General features: G+C 50.8%; 2 protein-coding genes across 6 annotated transcripts in view; both read right to left on the bottom strand.

The window, feature by feature from the left end:
- Positions 1 to 1004: 1004 nt before the first annotated feature.
- Positions 1005 to 11625, bottom strand: LOC309382108 (G protein pathway suppressor 2-like). Of its 2 annotated transcripts, none has more exons than XM_081933584.1 (11): positions 11400 to 11625; positions 9906 to 10069; positions 8192 to 8304; positions 7097 to 7176; positions 5935 to 6017; positions 4432 to 4582; positions 4219 to 4305; positions 3437 to 3516; positions 2592 to 2687; positions 1937 to 2005; positions 1005 to 1163 (listed from the first exon to the last, which is right to left on the bottom strand). In XM_081933584.1, the coding sequence occupies exons 1-11, from the start codon at positions 11491 to 11493 to the stop codon at positions 1080 to 1082; spliced, it is 1101 nt and encodes a 366-aa protein (XP_081789710.1). In that variant the 5' UTR covers positions 11494 to 11625; the 3' UTR covers positions 1005 to 1079. The 2 variants fall into 2 exon arrangements, with proteins under 2 accessions (XP_081789710.1, XP_081789711.1); XM_081933585.1 differs by having other exon boundaries at positions 1008 to 1163; positions 9906 to 10015.
- A 3712-nt stretch (positions 11626 to 15337) lies between these two features.
- Positions 15338 to 23437, bottom strand: part of LOC309381604 (neuralized-like protein 4) — a gene marked incomplete at its 5' end in the record, with an annotated part of 35765 nt that continues 27665 nt past the window's right edge. For all 4 annotated transcript variants that reach the window (XM_081932774.1, XM_081932776.1, XM_081932775.1 and 1 more), the window contains 6 exons: positions 15338 to 17322; positions 18120 to 18309; positions 18740 to 18852; positions 19806 to 19950; positions 21290 to 21397; positions 22850 to 22943. In XM_081932774.1, coding sequence (XP_081788900.1) covers positions 17118 to 17322; positions 18120 to 18309; positions 18740 to 18852; positions 19806 to 19950; positions 21290 to 21397; positions 22850 to 22943 — 855 coding nt within the window. In that variant the 3' untranslated portion in view covers positions 15338 to 17117. The remainder of the gene's footprint in view (positions 17323 to 18119; positions 18310 to 18739; positions 18853 to 19805; positions 19951 to 21289; positions 21398 to 22849; positions 22944 to 23437) is intronic.

Raw genomic sequence — 23437 nt, 5'->3', positions numbered from 1 at the left:
ACAGCGTCCAAATCACACACACACAAACACATACCATAATATTCCAATTTATTCAGGAGTTGGTTACACCACCTTGTGTCGAGTTCCTGGGACCACCTTTTAAAAACAACTTAAGACATAAACGGAACAAGCTCACGGAAGAGCAGTGAAGATATTCTGAGGACTAGAACCTTAGGACGATCTATTAAGTACAGAGAATATTTAATCTGAAAAAGATACTGTATAACCGAGCTGGCTTAGGACAGAATTCTTTCAAAGTACATGAAAAGAATGTTACAGCTGTTTCAGATCAGGGTTTCTCAACTGTGTCCCTTTGAAGATGGGGGGAGACTTCAGCTCCCAGAATCCCCCAGCCAGCAAAGATTTAACAACAAATGTGTTGAGAGAACTTTTATTAAGTTTTTTTTTTAAATAAGCTTTCTTAATAGATGGTGGGAATGCAGTCGATGTAATATATCTTGACTTCAGCAAAGTGGGGGGGAAATAACCCACAACAAGCTAAATTAATAAGCAAGTTAAAGGTAATTCAATGCGAAACTGGTTTGCTGGCTGGGGGATTCTGGGGGGTTGAAGCCCACCTGTTTAAAAGAGGCCAAAGTTGAGAATTGTTGGGTTTTTTTTTGGGGGGGGGGATTGTTCCATGGAGGATTTTTGCCCGCCCAGAAGTCTCTGCGAGGAAAAAAAAAGAAAGAAATTGGAACCCCGCGTCAAGCCAGCTTTTAATGCGCTTTGGGAATTCCATCCCATCCGTTGCAGAAAATTCGGCTTTTCTTTCGGATTTCGCTTCGTTCGCTGCAGCGTGATTTGAATGCACGACACCCCCCCCCCCAAAAAAAACCAGCTAACGGGAGGTTGGAAGAAACCACGCCACACCCGCCCGTAGCAGGTATTTTCGAGAACGCCGTTTTGCGAAATTCGCGACGTTCCTGGAGAAAGTCGGGAAGGAACTCAAAAGGAGGCGACGCTCGTCCGAGACAGACCTTCCGCCTTCATGCCGGCACGGGGGAGTGGGTGGGTGGGTGGGTGGGACGGACGCTGAAGCAGCCAACGGGGGTGGGTGGGTGGGGGGTCTTCCAGGCTCACTTGTGGTAGAAACGCTGACCTTGTGGGTGCTGTATGAAGGGGTGTCGGGGGGCCGTTTGGGGAGACGCCTGGAAGCCGGACTGCAAGAGAGAAGCCGATGAGAAGAGGTTTAAACACACACACACCACTCTCGGGCACAATCACATTTGGGGTTCACCGTGCAGGTGCTGATCCAGAAACCAGGAGGTGGTGAGTTCTAGTCCTGCCTTAGGCATGGAAACTGGCGGGTGGCCTTTTAGGCCAATGACCAGCGGACGGTGGAGTTCTTCTCGTTTAAGGCATGAAAGTTATCTGGGCGACATCGGCCAATAACCAGGCGACAGTGAGTTCTAGTCCCATCTTATGTACGGAAGCCACCTGGGCGACCTCGGGACAATCGTGGGGAGACGGTGAGTTCTAGTCCTCATTCAGGCATGAAAGCCGGCTGGGTGACTTTGGGCCAATCACCAGGAGACGGTGAGTTCTAGTCCCACCTTATGAAAGCCAGCTGGGTGACTTGGATAAGTCACCAGGAGGTGGGGAGTTCTAGTCCTCATTTAGGCATGAAAGCCAGCTAGGTGACTGGGCCAATCACCAAGAGACAGTGAGTTCTAGTCCCATCTTAGGCATGCAAGCCAGCTGGATCACTTTGGGCCAATCACCAGGAGACGGTGAGTTCTAGTTCTCCATTAGGCCCAAAAGCCAGCTAGCTGACTGTGGGTCAATCCCCAGGAGATGGTGAGTTCTAGTCCCACCTCAGGCGTGAAAGCCAGCTGAGTGACAATGGAGAAGTCACCAGGCGTTGTGAGTTCTAGTCTCACTTTAATTGCTTTAATTTCAACCATCCCTCCCCTCCCCCAGGGGGAAAACGTACTGTGTGAGGCTGCTGTGGGAAGCTCCCCGGAGACGCAGGCCGGGCAGTGTGAGTGTAGGCCAAAGTGGGCTGCAGAACGTGGGAAAAGGAGAAAAGGAAAAGAAAAAAGCAGATTTAAGACCAAGAGTTCACGTTTCCCAAGATAAACCTGCTTTTGATCCTGGATCATTGGTTCTACACCTCTGGAGTGGTACGGTGGCCTAGAGGTGGAGCTCTCTCGCCTCCCAATCAGCAGGCGGTGCGTTTGATCCTAGATAGAGACGGATATTTCTCTCTCTCTGGGCAGAGCGAGAATATCTCTGCCAAACAAAACTCCTCATTGGCGACAGGGAAGGGCATCCGGCCAGCAAACACGTTCAGCTCCATTCAGTTGCCTAGATGCCACCCCCGCAAGGGATTATGAGGTCGTTAAGAGATGATGATTATTTCTACATCTCTAATAAAGTTGATTATATTGTGAGAGGGAGGGCAGATCAATAATAATAATAATCATCATCATCATCATCATCATCATCATCATCATCATCATCATCATCATCATCCATCAGCCAGCAGGACCAGAAAGGACTTGATCGCCGACTCGGCCACTTAAACCAGCAGAAATTACAATGCCATCACTCTGACGGGCACCGGCTCTGCCCAATGCCGGCCTTACCTTGGCGCTGGCCTGCATTTGGACGGGGAGCTGGGAGGCTTGTAGGAGACCCTGGTTCGGATGGAGCGCCTGGGGGTGCATCGGACGAAGGGTTGACTGAAAGACACAAGGGTCAAGGCACAAAGGGTCAGCCCACCCACCCTTCTCTCTCAAAGGGATGCCCTCCGTTTGAGGGCAGGGAGAAGGGCCCACTCAGCCCGTCTAGATACCTCCGGGTGGCCCCAAGGTATTTTTTTATCCGACAGGCACCTGATTTCTACCCTCCAGATTTAAACAGGAAAACAGGACTTTGGATCCCATGTAGGTTAACAATAAGGACTAGAACTCACCGTCTCCTGGTGATTGGGACAAAGTCACCCAGCTAGATTTCATGCGTAAGGGGGAACTAGAACTCCCAGTTTCCTAGTGATTGGCCCAAAGTCACCCGGCTGGCTTTCATGGATAAAATGGGACTAGAACTCACCCTCTCCTGGTGATTGGCCCAAAGTCACCCAGCCGGCTTTCGTGCCTAAGGCAAGACTAGAAATCCCAGTCTCCTGATCATTGACCCAAAGTCACCCAGCCAGCTTTCCTTCCTAAGGTGGAACTAGAACTCCCAGTCTCTTGATCATTGGCTCAAAGTCACCCAGCTGGCTTTCGTGCCTAAGGCAGGACTATAACTCACTGTCTCCGGGTGATTTCCCCAGTCACCCCGCCAACTTCCATGCCTAAACTGGAACTAGAATTCACCGTCTCCTGGTTTCTTGCCTGATCTCCCAACCCTTAGCCCAAACCGGCCAGCTCCCATGGCCGGCTCCTCTTGAAACACGGGAACTGGCCAAGAAATGCTCAGGATTCGAACTCACCGAATCCGTAAATCCGGACTGCTGATTGGCGTGTTCCAGTTGCTTCTGGAGAGGGATGGTGGTGCTCGGAGGGATGAAGCCTTAAGCAGACAGAAAAAGAAGGTGGAAAGAAGAAAGGAAGGAGGGGGGGAGGGAGGGAGAAGGGGGGAATGGAGGAAATGAAGGGAGGGATGGAGGGAGGGTGGGAGAGGAAGGAGGGGAAAGGGAGGGATGAGGGAGGATGGAAAGAAAGGAAGGAGGAAGGGATGGGGGAAGGATGGAAGGGGGGAAGGAGGAATGGATGAAGGGAGCGATTAAAGAAGGAAGGATGGAGGGAGGGAGAAGGGGAATGGAGGATGGGATGGAGGGAGGATGGAAGGAGGGGATGAAAGAAGAAAAGAAGGAAGGGAGGGAGGAGGGAATGGAGGGAGAGGAAAGAGGGGGAAGGAGGAAGGGAGGGATGAGGGAGGATGGAAAGAAGAAAGGAAGGAAGGATGGAGGGAGAAGGGGAATGGAGGATGGGATGGAGGGAGGATGGAAGGAGGAAGGAAGGGATGAAAGAAGAAAGGAAGGAAGGGAGGGAGGAGGGAATGGAGGAAGGAATGGAGGGAGAGGAAAGAGGGGGAAGGAGGAAGGGAGGGATGAGGGAGGATGGAAAGAAGAAAGGAAGGAAGGAGGGAGGGAGGAGAAGGAACATTCTTGATCCGTCTGGCAAAAAGGTGCAAAGGGGAAAAGATGCTCCCAGCAGGGGGATGGGATGGATGGCCTCAGGGACCCTCCCCATCCTTGGGCTCAGAACTTACCCGCCTGGGCAGTGGGGAAGTGCCCATGGATGGCATAACCAGGCTGCTGCTGGGGCAAATACTGCATCGTGGAGAAAGCTGACGGGCCTGGGAGGGGGTGGGGGAGGGAAAGAGAAGTGGGTGGGATGTTGGTTTAATCCTGGCTTGTTCTCAAGAGCCCACCTCCCCCCCCCCCCGACTGACCCGCCCCTCTCCATCCTCTGGCCTGCTCACCTCGGATGGACTGGCTGCTGGCGTAGCTGACGGGCACCGTGTGCTGGCCCTGCCCCACGGCATAGGGGCTGTGCCCACTTTGGCTGCCCTGGTACTGCCCGTGTTCCGGGGTGCCCCCTGGGAAAGCTTGTTGCGCAGCAAAATGTCGGGTCTGTCAGGGAGAAGCGACACCCCCCCCCCCAAAAAAAAGTGGGGATCAGAAGACAACTCTGGATTTGTTCCTGGATGCTCCAGTCCTGAAAGACCAGCCCCCCCCAATGCAGGAAATCCTCGACTTACAATGGTTCATTTTACGACCGTTCAAAGTTACAACGGATGTGACTTAGCAACCAGCTCCTATTTATGACGGTCGCAACGCCCCTGGGGTCACCGACCCCTTCTTGCGACCTCTTGGCAAGCGAATTGAATGGGGAAGCCCGGATTCACTTAACAACCGTGGTGTTCCTCACTTAACAACCAAAGGGATTCATTAACGGCGGCAAGAAGAGCCATAAAACGGGACAAACCCCCCGCTGGACCTGTGTTTCACTTAGCGATGTAAATGCTCGGTTCAGTTGCAGTCGTAAGTCAGAGACCTTCTGTTAGAAGGCCACGGCCACATGTTTAAGACTTGGGGGGCTTCTCCCGCCATTCCCCACCCATCCACGATCACAAGTTTCGATAAACCAAATTGTAACCAAGTTTGACGTGTCGTGGGAACGAAGTTTTCCCTGGGGTGGTAAACGATACCGCGAGGTGCTAGCTTAGCGTCGCTTGTTCGAACAACCACGACGACTCAAACCAGGTTCTGCGCAAGGTGTGAACGGGTCAGAGAGTTGGTCAAGGGCACCAAAGGCTTAACAGTTCACCCGTGGAACTCCTTGCCACCAGATGTTGTGGGTGCTCCAATGCTGGAGGTTTTCGAGACGGGATCGGACCCCCATTGGTCTGAAATAGTATGAAGGTTTCCTGCCTGAGCAAGGGGTTGGACTAGAAGACCTCTTAAGGTCCCTTCCAGCTCTGCTATTCTACAATCGATTCACCTGTGGAACTCCTTGCCACCAGATGTTGTGGATGCTCCAACACTGGAGGTTTTTAAAAAAGACATTGGACAGCCGCTCGTCAGAGATGGCCTAGCACAGGAGCCACAAATGTCCTACCCGGAAGCCCCCCGTTCAATTCTGGAGCCCACCGGAAGTCCAGTTCCCCCCACCATAGAGTCTCCTCCTAGCACGGCCTCCTTTTTCCTCCACCTGCCCTAACCGAAAGCCCCATCCATTGTGGAGCCCACGGGCGACAGGGAGCCACAGCAGAGGGATAAAAGGGACTCCTGCTTGAGCAGGGGGTTGGGCTAGGTGACCTCCAGGGTGCCTTCCAACTCTATTATTCTGTGTTCACAGGGGTTGTTATGACACCCCCCGCAGTCCCTCCCCTCCACCCCAGGTAAGACGAGGCAGGCTGGGATCCAAGACAGCCCCCCCTGCTTTTGAGTGAAGACAGGCTGCCCCTGTTGGGGGCCTTTACCGTGATGACGGGCGGTCCGAACATCTGCTTCGCCCGGTCAGCTGGGATGAGGGTGGTCGCCCTGTTGTGTCCACCGGGACTCCCTGCGGAGAAAACCCACCAATCACAACTGACTACACTGACCGGCTGCCCACCTGGCCATCCAAAGCGAGTCTGGGCGGCTTCTCTTCTTCGGCTTAAAATAGTAATCCCCGAACAGAGTTAGTCCTCGATTCACAACGGTTCATTTAGCGACCGTTCAAAGTTACGATGGCACTGAACAAAGGGGCTTCGGACCAATTTTTCACACTTATGACCGATGCTGCCATTCCCCGATCAAAATTCACACGCTCGGGCACTGTCTCGTATTTATGACGGTCCCTGCGTCCCAGAGGCGGGTGGATGGGGTGTCATGTGATCCCCTTTTGCGACCGTCTGGTGGACAAAATCAATGGGGGAAGCCAGATTCACTTAACGACTGGGAATGGCAGTGTTTCATTTAACAACGGTGTCTAGAAAGGTCGTAAAACGGGGCAAAATTCGTATAACAAACTTCTCACTGAACAACAGAAATTTGGAGCTCAGTTGTGGCTGTAAGTTGAGGACTATAACTGTACAGGTAGGTCTTTTGATTTACAGTTTTTTTAGTGACGGTCGGAAGTTATGAAGGAATGGAAAAAAGGGACTTAGGACTGTTTTTCACACTTATGACTGTCGCAGTACCCCCCCCCCCCTTAACAAAATTCAGACGCTTGGCAACTGACTCATACTTATGGCGGTCGCAGCGTTGTGTGTGTGTGTGTGTGTGTGTGTGTGTGTGTGTGTGTGAGAGAGGTGATCCCCTTTTGTGACCTTCTGATGTGCAAAGTGGACCGGGGGGCGGGGAGATTTGCTTAACGAACGTGCGACTAACTTAAACAACTGCTGCGATTCCGATAAAGAACCGTGTGCACGGAAGGTCGTAAAACGAGGCAAACTTCACTTAACCGTCGTCTCTCGTTGAGCAAACGGAAATTCGGGGCTCGGTTGTGGTTGTAAGCTGAGGACTCCCCTGTATTCCCATCCTCCCCCCCCTCTCCCTCCTTCCAGCTGCTTCTCTGGAGCTGCAGTCCCCACCGATGCCCCCTCCCTGCCTGGATCTCAGCCCCCCCCCGGCCCCCAACTCAACGGAGTCCCAACCCACCTTGCATGTTGAGGATGTGGGTCCCAGCATGCACAGCCATCCCCTGCTGGTAGGCAGCCGCCGCTAAGGTCGTCATGTCACTGAGTGGGAGGCGGGGGGGAGGGGAAGCAACGGAAAGATGTCAGTGCCCCCCCCAGAGCAGCCCTGACACCCCCCCCCCAGCTAAGTGGCGGCCAGCAAGCCCCTCTTCACTTGGATGCCCCCTTCACATTGGAAACGTATCGTGAGGGCTTTTGACCCCCCCCCCCGCCAAAAAGAAGGGAAACGGCCTCTAACACTCCCTCCCCTGCCCTTCTAGCACGGATGACGTTCCCTAGTTGGGTCCTGAAACGTCTGCAAGGAAATCCCAGACCTAACAAAGCACCAAGGACCCCACAGTCCTCCTCCTCCCCACAAACTCCTCTCTCTTCTAGCACTGATGATGTTCCCTAGTTGGGTCATGAAACCTCTGCAAGGAAACCCCCAAACTCAAGAGATCCCCAAGGACCCCACAATCCTTTACTTCCTCCTCCTGCTACTCTCTGCAAATCCCACCCTCTTCTAACACTGATGATATCACCTAGTTAGATCATGAAATGTCTGCAGGAAAACCAGCCAGCTCAGAGAGCACCCAGGACCCCACAGTTCCTCCCCTTCTTCCTCCCCATTCCCCTCTCCTCCTCTTCCTCCTCCTCCTCCTGTCTGCAAACCCCCCTCCCTTCTAACACTGACAATGTCACCTAGTTGGGTCATGAAACGTCTGCAGGAAAACCAGCCAGGGAGGGCCAGAGATGCTTAGTCAGAAATATCGTTTTGTCAGCGACTGGGTCTCCCCCATTTGGGGCCAAGAGGAGGCAGAAGAAAACCGTGTGTGTGTGTGTTTGTGTGTGTGACATTTGTGCCTTGAAAGCTGCTGGGTTAGGCCCCCTCCCACCCCACCCAAAAGAGGCAGGGCTCTGCTGGAGACGGTGCCAGGACCTGGTGGCCTGACCGGAAGGTGGGAGGGGGGGGGAGAAGGAGGGTGCCTTGGGCTGCAGAAGGCTGGGCAATGAGCCCTCTGCCCCACGGAGGGGGAAGGGGAGAGGGGAGGCGTGGGGAGAAGCCCCCCTGGCCCACCTTTGCTCCTTGCGACGGCGTTTCTCCTCTTCGTGCAGGACTTTCTTGAGTTGGAGGAAGAGCTGATGCTTCTCCTCCTGCAAGGCCTGGAGTTTCTCCTGCAGCTTTAAGATCTGGGGAGGGAGGGGGAGGGGGGGGAAAGGGAGGGGGGTCAGTCAAGGGGGGCTACCAGTTGGGGAGGGTTTTTGTTGCTGTTGAAAAGTTTATTTTTATTTTCACACCACGACATCTTAACCAGCCCTATTTTGTGTTCTCCCATATTATCTCAGTTCCTCTTGACCATCAACTACCATTTGCTCTTCTGCTTTCCATATTCCCTGTTCCACCCTCCCTCCTCTCCTCCTCCCTCCCTCCTTTCTTCCCTCTGCTGTCCCTTCTCCCCTTCCCCTTCTCCTCTTTCCACTCCTCCTCTCTCTCCTCCTCTTTTCCTCCCTTCTGCTTCCCTCTCTCCTAACCCCTCTCTTCCTCCTCTCCCCCCCCCCCCCTTCCTCTCTTCCACTTAGCTTGCATGATGTATTTCAGCATCCGGGCAAACTCCATTTAATATTGATGGTATTGATAATTACGTTTCGTGTTACATCTTTCGTGTTCATCATTTTAATAAGCATCCTCCTTTTAAAGGTGTACATTATCTATCTATCTATCTATCTATCTATCTATCTATCATCTATCTATCTATATCATCTATCTATATCATCTATCTATCATTCTATATCTCTATCTATCTATCTATCTATCTATCTATCTATCTATCTATCTATCTATCATCTATCTATCTATCTATCATCTATCTATCTATCATCTATCTATCTATCTATCTATCTATCTATCTATCTATCTATCTATCTATCATCTATCTATCTATCATCTATCTATCTATCTATCATCTATCTATCTATCTATCTATCTATCTATCTATCTATCTACTATCTATCATCTATCTCTATCTATCATCTATCTATCTATCTATCATCTATCTATCTATCTATCTATCTACTATCATCTATCTCTATCTATCATCTATCTATCATCTATCTATCTATCTATCTATCTATCTATCTATCTATCTATCTATCATCTTTCTGTCTGTCTATTGATCTATCAATCTATCTATCTATCATCAATCATCTATCTATCTCTCTATCATCTATCTATCTATCTATCATCTATCTATCTATCTATCTATCTATCTATCTATCTATCTATCTATCATCTATCATCTTTCTGTCTATCTATTGATCTATCAAGCTATCTATCATCAATCATCTATTTATCATCTATCTATCTATCTATCTATCTATCTATCTATCTATCTATCATCTTTCTGTCTGTATCTATTGATCTATCAATCTATCTATCTATCATCTATCTATCTAACCATCCCATTGTTATTCTCCCCCCCCCAAAAAAAACCCATATTTTGTGGGCAGAGTGGGGGCCGGGTTCAGAATTCCCAGCTATCCCCATAGTAATATTACATAGTTATACATCATTCCACACCCCAAATTTTTAAATCTCTTCTTAGAGTCTTATAGTTATTTTATATTTCGCGTTCCCCCTCCATTTTTTAATCCCATCTCTTTTCTCATTTGATACTTACCCTTATCTATAGCCAAATATTTATTTCTCATTCATCTGCTGGTGCCTATTATGATAGGGGAGGGGCTTTTTTGAGGCTCCTCCCCCCTGGCTGGTAACCCACCCACCCGCTCACCTGCTCCTTGGTCTCCTCCAGCGACATGCGCTCCTCCATCTCCTTCTTCCTCCTCCTCTCCTGCTCCTCCTTCATCTTCTGCTCCATCATCTTGTCCACCTCTTCCTCTTCTGTGGGAAAGAGGGAGGGGCTGCTACCAAGTGGGGCAGCGCCTGCTCCCCTCCCTTTACAAAGGGGCAGGCGTTGACCCATCTGCCAGCTCCTCGGAGGTAGGGAGGGTGGGGGCGCCCCCTGCGCCTTTTCACGCCCTCGGGACTTCGGTTCCCAGAATGCCCCAGCTAGCGCTCCCCCCTCCCCTTCAGGAGCTCTGGGACCCCTCCCAAGTTTGGGAGGACGCTCCTGAATGTGGGGATTATCAACCCCCCCCCCAGGCTTCCTCATTTTACGACATGAAATCTGCCACTGCAAACCAGGGGAAGAGTCCAATCAGGGTCATTTTATATGCCTTGCGGACTTCGACTCCCAGAATCCCCTAGTCTGGTGAGGCCGAGCGCCTCCCCTCCATGGGCACGAAACGGCCAGCCGTGCCAACCGGCCGATGCCAAAGGAGCGGGTGAGACCGTCAGGGGAAGCTTCCTGAAGCCCCTTATCCAAGGGGGGAGTGTCAGTTTTTTGGGGGGAGTGTCCCTTGTTTGGGGGATGAGGGTCCCCCCAAGGATGTGGGGGGGGGGAAGTTGACTGCTTGGGTCAAGGTTGACCAAGACCTGGCATGGTTGGCTCCATGGAGTTGGGAAGGCCAAGCGTGGCGACTTTCATGCCTTGTGGACTTCAACTCCCAGAACTGGCTTAGCAATGAAAATTCTGGGGTCAGCTGTGGTCATATAGACCACCGTGTGTGTGTGTGTGTGTGTGTGTTTGTGTGTGTGTAAATATTGGGGGGGGCACTCCTGCAAGTTGGGGTGTGTGTGTGTGTTGCGGGGGGGGGGCATGGAAATGTAGAGCGGCCGAAGTGGGAGGGGGAGCGTTCTGGAAGTCTATGGGGGGGCAGGGGGCTGGAAGAGGGGGTCTGCAAGGGCGGGGAAACCCCTGGAAATGTGAAGGGGACTGAAAGTGTAGAGGCCTGAGGGGGGGGGGGAGGGGGCGTCTGGAAGTCCCTGGAGGTCAGGAAATATGGGGGGGGTCTGGAAGTCCGGGGGGGGGAAGGTCTCAAATGGGGGAGGGGCTGAAAAGGAGGAATGTGGAAGAGAGGGCTTCAGCAAGGGCGGGGGGGGGACTGGAAGGGTGTGTGTGTGTGTGGGGGGGTCCTGCAAGAGGGGAGGATGCGGGGGGGGGGGCTGGAAGGGCTCTGGTTGTGTCTGTCTCCCCCTGACGCTTCCTCTCTTTGGGGGGGGCTGGGGGTCTGGAATTCGGGGGGGGGTCTGCAAAGGCAGAAGGGGGGGAGATCTGGGAAGGGTGCGTATGTGTGTAAGTTGGGGGTGTTGCAAGTGGGGAGGGGGGAGACGGGGGGGAGGGACGTGGGAGGGAGGGGGCGTCTTGGGGGGGGCTGTCTCTCACCCTGCCGCTTCCTCTCCCTCTCCACCATGACGTGCCGGTGGAGGGCGCGGGCCATGGCCGAGCTCAGCTTCGGGCGCTCCAGCAGGGCCGGCATGGCGGCGGTCGCAATCCTCGCGGCGCCCGGAGACCCCCGGGGGATGGAGGGAGGGCGACGGCGGTACGGCGGACAGAGATTCCGCCCCTCCCCGGACTCACTTCCGCCGAGGCGCTTCCGCTTCCGGGTCGTCCTTCGCCCCCCGACCCCCCGCACTCGCGCGCAGAACCCGGGAATGAGAAAGGGGCGGGGACTGCATGCAAATAGGCAGGCGGTGGGCGTGGCTGCCTCCGCCCTCTCTTGCTGCCTTCTCCTCTCCAGCAGGGAAAAAAATCCTCCCTCCTTTCCCTTCCCTTTCTCCTTCCTTCTTTCCCTCCTCCCTTCCTTCTATCCCCCCTTCCTTCTGTCCCTCCTCCCTCCTTTTCCTGCTTCCTTCCTTTCTTCTTTCCCTCCTTCCTTCCATCTCTTCCTTCTTTCCCTCCTTCCTTCCATCTCTTCCTTCTTTCCCTCCTCCCTTCTTTCCCTCCTCCCTCCCTTCTATCCCCCCTTCCTTCCTTCCTTCCTTCCTCCTTTTCCTCTTCCTTCCTTCCTTCTGTCCCTCCTCCCTCCTTTTCCTGCTTCCTTCCTTTTCTCCTTCCTTCCTTCTTTCCCTCCTTCCTTCCTCCTTTCCCTCCTTCCTTCCTCCTTTCTTCCATCCCTTCCTTCTTTCCCTCCTTCCTTCCTTCCTTCCTCCTTTTCCTCTTCCTTCCTTTTCTCCTTCCTTCCTTCTTTCCCTCCTTCCTTCTTTCTTTCCCTCCTCCCTTCCTTCTATCCCTTCCTTCCTTCCTCCTTTTCCTCTTCCTTCCTTCCTTCTGTCCCTCCTCCCTCCTTTTCCTGCTTCCTTCCTTTTCTCCTTCCTTCTTTCCCTCCTTCCTTCTTTCCCTTCCTTCCTTCTTTCCCTCCTTCCTTCCTTCTTTCCCTCCTTCCTTCCTTCTTTCCCTCCTCCCTTCTTTCCCTCCTCCCTTCCTTCTATCCCCCCTTCCTTCCTCCTTTTCCTCTTCCTTCCTTCTGTCCCTCCTTCCTTCCTTTTCTCCTCCCTTCTTTCCTTTTTTCCCTCCTTCCTTCCTTTTCTCCTCCCTCCCTTCTTTCCCTCCTCCCTTCCTTCTTTTCCTCCTCCCTTCCTGCTCCAACAACGCTCTTGCGAGGTAGGACAGGAGGAGGTAGCAGAATACCCAGTCTGGCTCAGTGAAGGGGGGGGCGGGAAAGCGAGATGGGGGCACTTCGGAGGAGATAAGTTGCAGCCCCTTCCCATCAAAACCTGGAAATGCAGGGGAGGGGGGTGGTCTACATGCTTTCATTGCAGGGGTGGGGGACCCAATATTCTTTTGGGGGGATGGGTGGGGTGGAGGGGGCTGGCTTTGATCCGACGCACCTTGACCTTCAGAGGTCATCTAGCCCAGCCCCTTTTGCTGGCTGGAGCCCCCCCCCCCCCGATAAAACGGGGCCCACCCCTCTGCTTGCAGCCGTTCCATGAACGGGGGGGGGGGCCCTCTGCGCCCTCTCAGTCGTCCACCGTTTTGTACCTGAACTTTTATTCGCCTTAAAAAAATGGTGGCTGACTGCTTAGCTCTGGGATGGGAAACCACCAGGAGATCTCGGGAAGAGGAAATTGTTGGCAAACTGAGGGCTTTCTGCTTTGAACCCACTGAATTTTAGTAGCCTTTCTTTTGTAGCTGCTGACTCACACGCAGGCTTCCAACCGGTCCTCTTCGCCATGTCTTTTCCACAGGAATAATGCAGGCAGTCCTCAGCTTACGACAATTCATTTAGTGACCGTCCACAAAGTTACGATGGCACTGGAAAAAAGGGGCGCGGGACCAGCTTTCCGTACGTACGACCGTGGTATCCCTGCGGTCATGTGATCCAAACTCAAACACCCTTGGCAACGGACTCACATTTACGACGGTTGTAGATGTTCCGGAGTCACATGATCCCCCCCCCCCCCGGTTTTGCGACCTTCCGAGAAGCCCAAGTCAATGGGGTGATGCCGGATTCACTTAACAACCGGGTTATTGACTTATCAATGGCACCGATTCACTCAACAACGGAAAAGTCGCAAAGCGGGGCAAAACTCAACCAATGTTGCACTTAACGACAGAAACGTTGGGCTCAATGGCGGTCCTAAGTCCTACGTGTATTGGATTTCCAGGTTGTTTGCTGGATCTGTTCCTCGCCCTGGCCTACCTTGGAGGGCTGGCGTGAAGATCCTGTAGAGCAGACGGAAGCTGTTCTCCAGCCAGCCAGCCAGCCGAAGCCCAATTACCTGGGACGCACAGCTCCCTTACTTGCCACCCAGGCCTCCAGGGGTTGTGGTAATCTCGCACACGTATGAACCCAAGGACAGGACAAGGGTGATGTTCCTTCACCATCCTTGGAGATCTGGCGATTGTGGTTTTCTAGTAGCAAGTGTGCTCCCTGAATATCACTGGGTGGCCCCTTTTCCCTAGCCACCTCTCAGCAGGGCAGTTTATTCTGATTTGATAATTATTAATAAGTATTGATAATCCTGCATTGACAACCAAACCTTCGGCAACCGTTCCAAGGGACAACGGCGCTGAGGAAAAAGTTCCTTACGACCGCTCCTCGCAATTATGACCCTTAACGGCATCCTTACAGTCAGTGGGATCAAAATGTGGGTGCTGGGTGTGTATTTAACGACGGGGGTCACCATTTGCGACCCTCTCAGCTGGCTTCTGACGAGCAAAGTCAACAAAGGGAGCCAGATTCACCTAACGACCACATGATTCGCTTAACGACCACCGGATTCACTTAACAACCCCAGCAAAGAAAGCTTGGAAAACCGAGCAGGGTTCACTTAACGCAGGGGTGTCCAAACTTGAGAACTTTAAGACTTGTGGACTTCAATTCCCAGAATTGCTGGCTGGGGAATTCTGGGAGTTGAAGTCCACAAGTCTTAAAGTTCTCAAGTTTGGACACCCAATTGGCGTCATACAGACTACCGGTCCTCAACTTACGACCCCTTACCGAGCACAAGATTTCTGTTGTTAAGTGGGACATTTGTTAAATGCAATTCCCCCCCTCCCCCCGTTACGTTTCTTGCCGCTGTTGTTAAGTGAAGCCCTGCCGTTCGTTCAGTGAGTAACACAGTCGTTAACCGGATCTGGCTTCCCCGTTGATTTTGCTTGCCAAAAGGACACAAAAGGAAATCACATGATATTTCTCCCCCCTCCCCAATGACGCTGCCACCGTCATAAGTACACGCCAGTTGCCAAGCCTCTGAATTTTTGATCGCGAGTCGCTGCAACTATCATAAGGATGAAAAACGGTTATAAGTCACTTGTTTTCAGTGCCGTCATCACTCCAGATGGACACTAAACGAGCGGTTATAAGTCCAGGACTATGTAATAATAATAATAAAAAATGCACAAAAATTGCAGAACAGACACTAAACGAGAGGTTGTAAGTCCAGGACTATGTAGTAATAATAATAAAAAATGCACAATTTTTTTTGCAAAAATGACACTAAACAAAAGGTTGTAAGTCCAGGACTATGTAATAATAATAAAAAATGCACAAAAATTGCAAAAACGTCACTAAACGAGCGGTTATAAGTCCAGGACTATGTAATAATTATAATAATAAAAAATGCACAAAAATTGCAGAACAGACACTAAATGAGTAGTTCTAAATCCAGGACTGCAAAATAATAATTAAAAATGCACAAAAATTGCAAAAAGGACACTAAATGAGCGGTTATAAGTCCAGGACTATGTAATAATAATAATAATAATAATAATAATAATAATAATAATAATAATAATAATAATAATAATAATAATAATAATAATAATAATAATAATAATAATAATAATAATAATAAATGCACAAAAATTGCAAAAATGACACTAAATGAGCGGTTATAAATCCAGGACTACAAAATAATAATAAAAATGCACAAAAATTGCAGAACGGACACTAAACGAGCGGTTATAAGTCCAAAACTACAAAATAATAATAATAATAATAATAATAATTAAAAAATGCACAAATATTCCAGAATTGGCCTTTTACCTCTGCTGTTTTCTCAACGCTGAAATACAAAAAAAAAAAATATTTTTCTCTTGTTTTGTTTCTCACTTTATTTGAAAGCTGCTTAGAGGGGATTTTGAAACCTCGGGGGGTTCACGGGTCATAAATAAGGAGGGGGGGATTCTTAAAATGCGATTTGGGGAGGGGGTGTCAGGGGAGTCACGAAAGACACAAACCCAAAGCCGGTTGAACTGTGGTTTATAAACCATCGGAGGGGGGGGCAGAGGGGGGGGAGATGGGGGGGGGGAAGGAAGGGAAACAATTTAATTTTTGTCCAAAAAAAGGGGGGTGGGGGAAATAATACATCCAGAGGGGGAAAAAAACCCTCCCGAATCCCACAGATGTAAAAAAAAAAAAAAAAGGCAATTCTTGCCCCCCCCCAACAAATAAAGTGAAGAAGCAGCATAAATAGCATTTAAAATACAAATCGAAGAAGGAGGGGGGGGGGCAGGACCACGGGCTCCGCATCCTTTCCGCCCTCCCCCTCCCTGAAAAAAATTCACATTTTTTTTCTGACGAGGAGCACATCAATAAATAAGGGTAGGGGGGAAACAGGAGGAGGAGAATGGAGGGGGGGGGGTCGGTTTGCACAGGTATCCTGCGCGATTCCTCCCCCCCCCCCACACATCACCGGGAAATTGGAGCACTCATTAGACCGGGAGAATAAGCGTGAACGAAAGAAAATAAGAATAAATGTGCTTTTTTTTTCTTTTCCTTTTTATGAGGAGTGGGGGGGCACGGTCTGTCTTGACGGTCGTTGGAGGGAATCCGTCGCAAAACGAGGAAATGGCGCATTTCCCCTCACCCCCACGTGACGCTTCTGTAAATCTGGCCTGCTGACCTCCTGGCAGACCCCCCCCCCAAAGAATGAACCCAACAGGGTGGGTGGGTGGGTGGGTCTGGCGACCCGAGGGGGGTCTCAATGCCGCCACTGTGTAGAAAGAAGGTGCCGAAAAATGTTCTTAAAATCCAGAATTCTGGATTAAGGGGAGGGGGTTGATGAGCACCCCCCCGTCCCCAGAGCTCCGTCAGTGTGCCTAAGTGCCTGCCCAGGGAGGGGGTGTCCCCCGAGAAAGATGATGCCCCCCCCTACCCCTAAAGACCCTTCCCCAGGGAAAGAGGCATGGGGGCAAGGAAGGAAACGAGGAAAGGAAGTGGTCGGTCTGTAGAAATCTCCACGCACCGGTGGGGGGGGGGGGGGGAGGAGAAGGGGGTTTCAGAAAGACCCTTCCCCAAGTCCTTTTGTGGCAACTAAAGACCCCCCCTCTTTTTCCCCCCCCTTCATGCTCTTAACAGTCTCCCAGCCCCCCTCCCCTCCCCATTAGCTTGTCTCGTCTCTGTGCAAAAGAAAATAAAAGGAGGCGAAGAGCCCCCTCCCCAAGAGGCAGCCCCCTCCCCCCAAAAAAGTTCTTTTCCCAAAGGGAGTCCTCCGTCTGGCCGTAAAAGTTGACCCTCTCCTTGCTTGGACGTGCCGTTTCCAGCCGTCGTCGGAGCCCCCCCCCCAGAAGGAGAGGGGGGGGCGTTTTGGCAAAAGCTGCGGCGTCCCTTCTGTCACCCCCCCTCCACCGCAGAGGGCAAGGGGAGGGGGGGCTTTCTCACTCCACGCGAATCAGCAGGCCGAAGAGGACGGTAGCACCTTTCTCCTTGGTGACCCACTCGATCTCGGCGCTGCTGAAGCGGGGGTCCACGGGCTCGGAGGCCGGTTGCGTGGGGGGGCAAACCTTGTAGGAGCCGGGACGGACGCAGACCTGCAACGCCACCTGGGCCGAGTGCTGCCGGTGAGACTTTGGGTCTTTGAATCTGGGGAGGGGGGCAAAACAAAGAGACAGGTGGCTGGGCTTACTTACACGCCGGGATTGACGGGCCGATGTGGCCGAGGGGGGTCCAATGGACTCCGGTCAAACTCCCATTTGGAAGGAGCGAAGGAAGGAAGGAAGGCCGGAGGGCAGGGTGGATAAACAGGAATGATTTTTAAAACATTTTTTTTTAAAAAAATTGTATTTTTTAAAATTTCAATTGGGTTTTTAACATTTAAATCGGAATTTTTAAAAACGTAAATTGTACTTTTTAACATCTAAATTGGATTTTCTAAAATTTAAGTCGCATTCTTTAAAATGTAAATTGGATTTTTTAACGTTTAAATTGGATTTTTAAATATTAAATTGGACTTTTTAAAAATGCAAATCCAATTTTTTAAAATTTAAGTTGGACTTTTTAAATTTGAAATCGTATTTTTTAAAAATGTAAACCTGATTTTTTAAAATGTAAATTGGATTTTTAAATTTGAAATCGTATTTTTTAACATTTAAATCAGATTTTTAAAAATGTAAATTAGATTTTTTAAAATTTAAATCATTTAAAAAAATTTTTTTAATCAAATTTATTTTCAAAATTTTTATCAAATTTATTTTTAATCAATTGCTTTTGGAGCAAAAATGCATGTATGCGCATGAAAAAAAACACTTTGGCAACTGATCATACCACCTTGGCTGCCATTTGGACTTTTTTTGAACCCACCCTGCAGGTTTCCCCCCTCCCTCCCCGCGCCCCAATCAGACACCTTCCGCTACCACCCCCCGCCCGCCCATGAGACCTACTGCACTTTGGTGGCAAAAGGCTCCAGTCCCGCGTAGCGCAGGGTGGGCGACAGGACGACGTGGTGGGCTTCCTCGCGCCCCTGGATACTGTTCTCCTCCGCCTCCAGATAGACCCCGTTGGGGCCACTGCCGGTGCCCCCTCCCTGCGGATCGGCCTTCACCGGACGGCAGCTCAGAATCGACGTGCTCCCTGTGGGGGAAGCAGGGTTGACCCAGCTTAGGTGCAGGCTCCCCAAAAGGCTGAAGAGCGGGGAAGGGGGGGGGGGGCAGAGCCAGTCACAAAAGAGAGCAAACTCTTTTGCTCTTTTGAGGGTGAGGGTACCCCCCAGCACCCCATGGAGCCCCCCAAGGTCATCTAGCTCAACCCTCCGCCTTCCTCTTTTGGAGACCCTCAATACTGGATGTCATTTTAGAAAAGGGTTCCCTTCCCTGCAGCTTTTATCCACAAGAGAAAGGCAGTGCTAGAATTCCCGGCCTCCTGGTTTTCAGAAGGGTTTGCCACTGCGTCTTTTTGAGGGCTGAGGGAGATCGGCTGGCCTGAGATCACCCGGCTGGCTTCATGCTGAAGGCAATACTAGAACTCCCAGCCTCCCGGATCCTAGACTGGTCCCTTCACTTACCAGGCACAAGTTCCCCTTGATCCAACATGCGGCGCACGGCTCCGATGCTGGTCCCATGGTAGGCCATGTGCCACTTCTTCGAGGTGCTGGCCACATCCAGACGGGGGTTTATTCTACAAGGAATGGGTGGGTGGGAGGAAGTCTGAAAAAGTCTGAAACCCCTTCCACGAACGAGGCCTGCAACAGCCTCATCTTCACACAGGTAGTCCTCGACTTATGACCACAACAAAATTTTCATCACTAAGCAAGGCAGTTGTTAAGTTTCGTCCCATTTTACAACATGTTTTGCCTTGGCCGTTACGCCAATCCCGGCAGGCGATTGGCCTCTGGGACTCCTGTTAAGCCAAGTCCATTCGCTCCACTTTACAACCTTTCTTGCCGCTGTGGTTAAGTGAATCACGGTGGTTGCTAAGTGGGTTGCACGATCGTTAAGCGAACTTGGCTACCACGCTGCTTGTCAGAAGGTCACAAAAGGGGACCGCGGGACAGGGCGACCGTTGTAAATGTGACTCGGCTGTCAAGCATCCAAACATAAACCACGTGACCACGGGGGAAGAGTGGTCGTTAAGTGTGAAAAACGGTCCCGAGTCACTTTCTGCATTGCTGGGGTAATGCCAGGCCTGCAGCCATTTTTTCTTTTGGACGTTAGGCCTGCCACACTGTCTATTATTCCACGGTGCATTTTCTATGGTGGGAAAATGGGATTGTACGGAGTTAGACAGCAGGTAGCCATAACAACATCCTTTCTGGAAAGCCAAGGTCATCCTTTGTCTTTGAACCTCTGCACCTGGATGGGTGGAAGCTGCCAGCGTGGCAGTGGGAGATGGGACCATGGGATGGACTTGTGGGTGTGGGGGGCAAGATCATAAACTTTCAACTGGGTGGGGAAAACTGGGAAGCTTTCAGATTCGGGTTTTCCCAGATGTGCCAACATGGCTCTCTTCATAAATTGGAACTTTGAGGAATCCTTTGCCTTGGAATCTGATTTAATTCTGGATGCTATTTGGAACGGTCACTAAATGAACGGTCGTAAGTCGAGGACCGCCTGCAGCGCCCAAAGGCGTACCTGAGGCTGAAGCGGCACCACCCGAAAGGCAAGGCGTAGTCCCGGGGGGGCTCCCCCCGCTTGTAGTAGGCCTCGTCCCCTCGCAGCTTGTGGCACGACTCGCAGTAGCAAAGGCTCCGCTTGGGGTCTTCCGTGAAGTAGGCATCTGGGGAGGGGGAGAATTGGGGTGGGGGGGAGGACGGGGGAGAGAAGGACACGGTTAGGAAGGGGGCCCATAGGCCCTGCACAGTCAGCCCCGAATTCATTCGGATTTCTTCGTGTGGGATCTGGGGGGGTCTAGGACTCTTTTTTCCATTTCATTTGATGACTGCAGGGCCTTTCCTTTCCTCCAATTATTCTTCTTTTAGGAAAAACCCCCAAATCTCAGCCAATGACTTCAGGCAAGTTACGAAGATAAAAAGCCCCACAGCCGAATCATGAAAAACACAAAAACCACCTTTTTATCTCTCTCTCTCTCTCTCCCTCTCTATCTCATCTATCTATCTATCTATCTATCTATCTATCTATCTATCTATCTATCTATCTATCTATCTATATCTCTATATATCTATCAATCTATATCTCTCTATCTATAATCTATATCTATCTATTTATCTATCATCTATCTATCTATCTATCTAATCATCTATCTATCTATCTATCATCTATCTATCTATCTATCATCTATCTATCTATCTATCATCTGTCATCTATATCTATCATCTATCTCTCAATCATCTATCTATATCTATCATCTATCTATCATTTATCTATCTAATCTCTATCATCTATGTATATCTATCAATGTATATCTATCTATATCTATCATCTATCTCTATCTATCTATCTATCATCTATCTATCTATCTATCATCTATCTATCTATCTATCTATCTATCTATCTATCTATCTATCTATCTAATCATCTATCTCTATATCTATCTATCTATCCATCCATCCATCCATCCATCCATCCATCCATCCATCCATCCATCCATCCATCCCCCTACCTGTATCTATAGAGCTGTATCTCTTTCTCTCATCTATCTGTCTGTCTGTCTGTCTTTCTCTATATCTGTCCTTTTGTCTATCTCTCCGTCCATCCATCCGTCCATCATCTTCTCTCTTTTTCTCATCTATATCACCATCATTTCTCTAATAATCTATTGTGCCTCTCTCTCCCAGTATCTCTTCCCCTCCCCTCCCTACCTCATATTATCTGTCTGTCTGTCTGTCATTTCAAGAAAAGATCCATCCATCCATATCTATCATCTATCTCATATTATCTGCATTGCTCTATAACCTACCTGTCTGTCTATCCCTCCCTCCCTCTCAATCCTTGTGTCTGACTGTCCATCCACCCATTCATCCACCCATCCAGTCCACGGAGGGGGGAAGCCAGATTCGCTGAACGACCGCGCGACTGACTTAACAGCCGTGCCAAGGAACGAGGCAGAATGAGGCAACCGCCGACTCCCCCCCTCCCCCTCCCTCTCTCCCTCTCACCTGGCAGGAGGAGGAGGTCCTTGAAGCGGGCGCAGAGGGAGTGGTACTCGCAGACCTTGGCGGGGTTGACGTCCATGGGGGGCATCCAGCAGACGCTCTCCTTGATGCCTGGCGGGGAGGAAAGGCAGGCAATTGGGGGGGGCTGCGGGGAGGCTCAAGGACCCCAAAGAGAGAAAGGCCGCCTCGTTTAAAGACACCCTCCCGCCAAACGAGAGAACCCGCGAGACGGCGGGGCAACCGTGAGGAACAAACCAAGTTTGTTTAGAAGCCGAGAAGGGAGAAGCCGCCAAGCCCCGGAACAGAAGTTGCCCTTCGGAGGTGGCATGTGTGTGTGGTGGTGGTGGGGGGGGGAAGGTTTGCGACCGTCAGCCGGCTGGCGCAGAAACTAGAAGTCTGCCTCTTCCGGTTTCTGGCACTGCAGGGCGTGCAAAAATGGCAGCTGATCGCCGGGCGCCCATGCGTGGAACCCGGAAGAGCAACGGGCGAGGTTGCGTGTGCCAGGCAACATGGCTCTGTGTGCCACTTTGGCCACGCGTGCTTCAGCTTCACCCTCACGGGGGGGAGAGTTTCCTGCTTGGGCCAGGATCTCCAGGATGCCTTCCGACTGTCTTATCCTCTTCCTTTCTTCCTCCCTCCCATTTTTTCTTCTTATCTTCCTTCCTTCCTTCCTTCCAGAAATGGTGCAGGGTCTCCTGCGGAATAGATGACCTCCAAGGCCCCTTCCAATTCTGTTTTCTTTCTTTTCTTTTTTCTTCCTTCCTTCTTTCTTTCTTTTTCTTTCCTCTCTCTCTCCCTCCCTCCCTGAAATGGTGTAGGGTTTATTGATGTAGGGCAGATTGGGGTGGGGTTGGACTAGATGACCTCCAAGACCCCTTCCAATTCTGTTATTCTGTTTTCTTTCTTTCTTTTTCTCTCTTTCTTTCTCTCTCTTTCTTTCTTTCTTTCTTTCTTTCCCCCCTCTCTCCCTCCCTCCCTGAAATGATGTAGGGTTTATTGATGTAGGGCAGATTGGGGTGGGGTTGGACTAGATGACCTCCAAGACCCCTTCCAATTCTGTTATTCTGTTTTCTTTCTCTCTCTCTCTCTCTCTCTCTTCTTTCTTTCTTTCTTTCTTTCTTTTTTCTTGGGTCTCCAGCAGAATAGATGATCTCCAAGGTCCCTTCCAATTCTGTTATTCTGTTTGTTCGTTCTCTTTCTTTCTTTCCTTTCCTTTCCTTTCCTTTCTCTCTCTCCCTCTCCCCCTTCCTGAAATGGTGTAGGGTTTATTGATGTAGGGTCGGGTGGGGTTGGACTAGATGACCTCCAAGGTCCCTTCCTTCCTCCCTTCCTTCCTCCCTCCCTCCCTTCCTTCCTCCCTCCCTCCCTTCCTCCCTTCCTTCCTCCCTCCCTCCCTCCCTTCCTCCCTTCCTTCCTTCCTCCCTTCCTCCCTTCCAGAAATGGGGTAGGGTCTCCCCCTTCGGCGGGGAAAGCTTGGACTAGATGACCCCCAAGGCCCCTTCCAACTCCGTTAATATCTGTTGTAAAAGGGGAAAACGGAAGACACTCCCCCCCCCAGCTCACCGTCCACCATGTCGGCCTTCTCCATGTCCCCCTGTCCTTGGGGGTCCGTGCCCTCCGCTCCCACCGCAGGCGTTTCGTTGGTCAAGATGGTGACCTAGCAAAAAATGGGGTTGCCTCATTTAACGACTGCGGCGAGGAAGGCCGTTAAAACAGGAGGCCAAAAATCACTCTGCAAACATCTCCCTTAGCCAAGCGGGTGGAGGTCGTACAGTCCAGGATTACCTCCCCTTTTCCTCCCTTCCTTTTCTTCCTCCTTCCTTCCTTCCTCCCTTTTTCCTCCTTCCCTTCATTTCATCCTTCCCTTCCTTTTCTTCCTCCTTCCTTCCTTTCCCCCCTTCCCTTCCTTCATTTCATCCTTCCCTTCCTTTTCTTCCTCCCTTCCTTCCTTTCCCCCCTTCCCTTCCTTCATTTCACCCTTTCCTCTTTCTTCCCTTCTTTTCTTCCTTCCTCCCTCCCTTTTCCCTCCTTCCCTTCCTTCATTTCATCCTTTCCTCCTTTTCCTTCCCTTCCTTTTTTCTTCCTTCCTTCCTCCCTTTTTCCTCCTTCCCTTCCTTCATTTCACCCTTTCCTCTTTCTTCCCTTCCTTCT

Source organism: Natrix helvetica, assembly GCF_964273705.1.
Source record: "Natrix helvetica genome assembly, chromosome: Z".
Lineage (NCBI taxonomy): Eukaryota > Metazoa > Chordata > Lepidosauria > Squamata > Natricidae > Natrix > Natrix helvetica.
This window is presented reverse-complemented; position numbering and strand designations above follow the sequence as displayed.

Excerpts from the sequence above, each read along its gene's own strand:
- LOC309382108 (XM_081933584.1), bottom strand. The coding sequence starts at position 11,493 with ATGCCGGCCCTGCTGGAGCGCCCGAAGCTGAGCTCGGCCATGGCCCGC. Across the intron at positions 6,018-7,096 it reads CCACATCCTCAACATGCAAG|GGAGTCCCGGTGGACACAAC; the intron begins GTGGGTTGGGAC and ends TTTTCTCCGCAG. Across the intron at positions 4,306-4,431 it reads CAGCAGCCAGTCCATCCGAG|GCCCGTCAGCTTTCTCCACG; the intron begins GTGAGCAGGCCA and ends ACCCCCTCCCAG.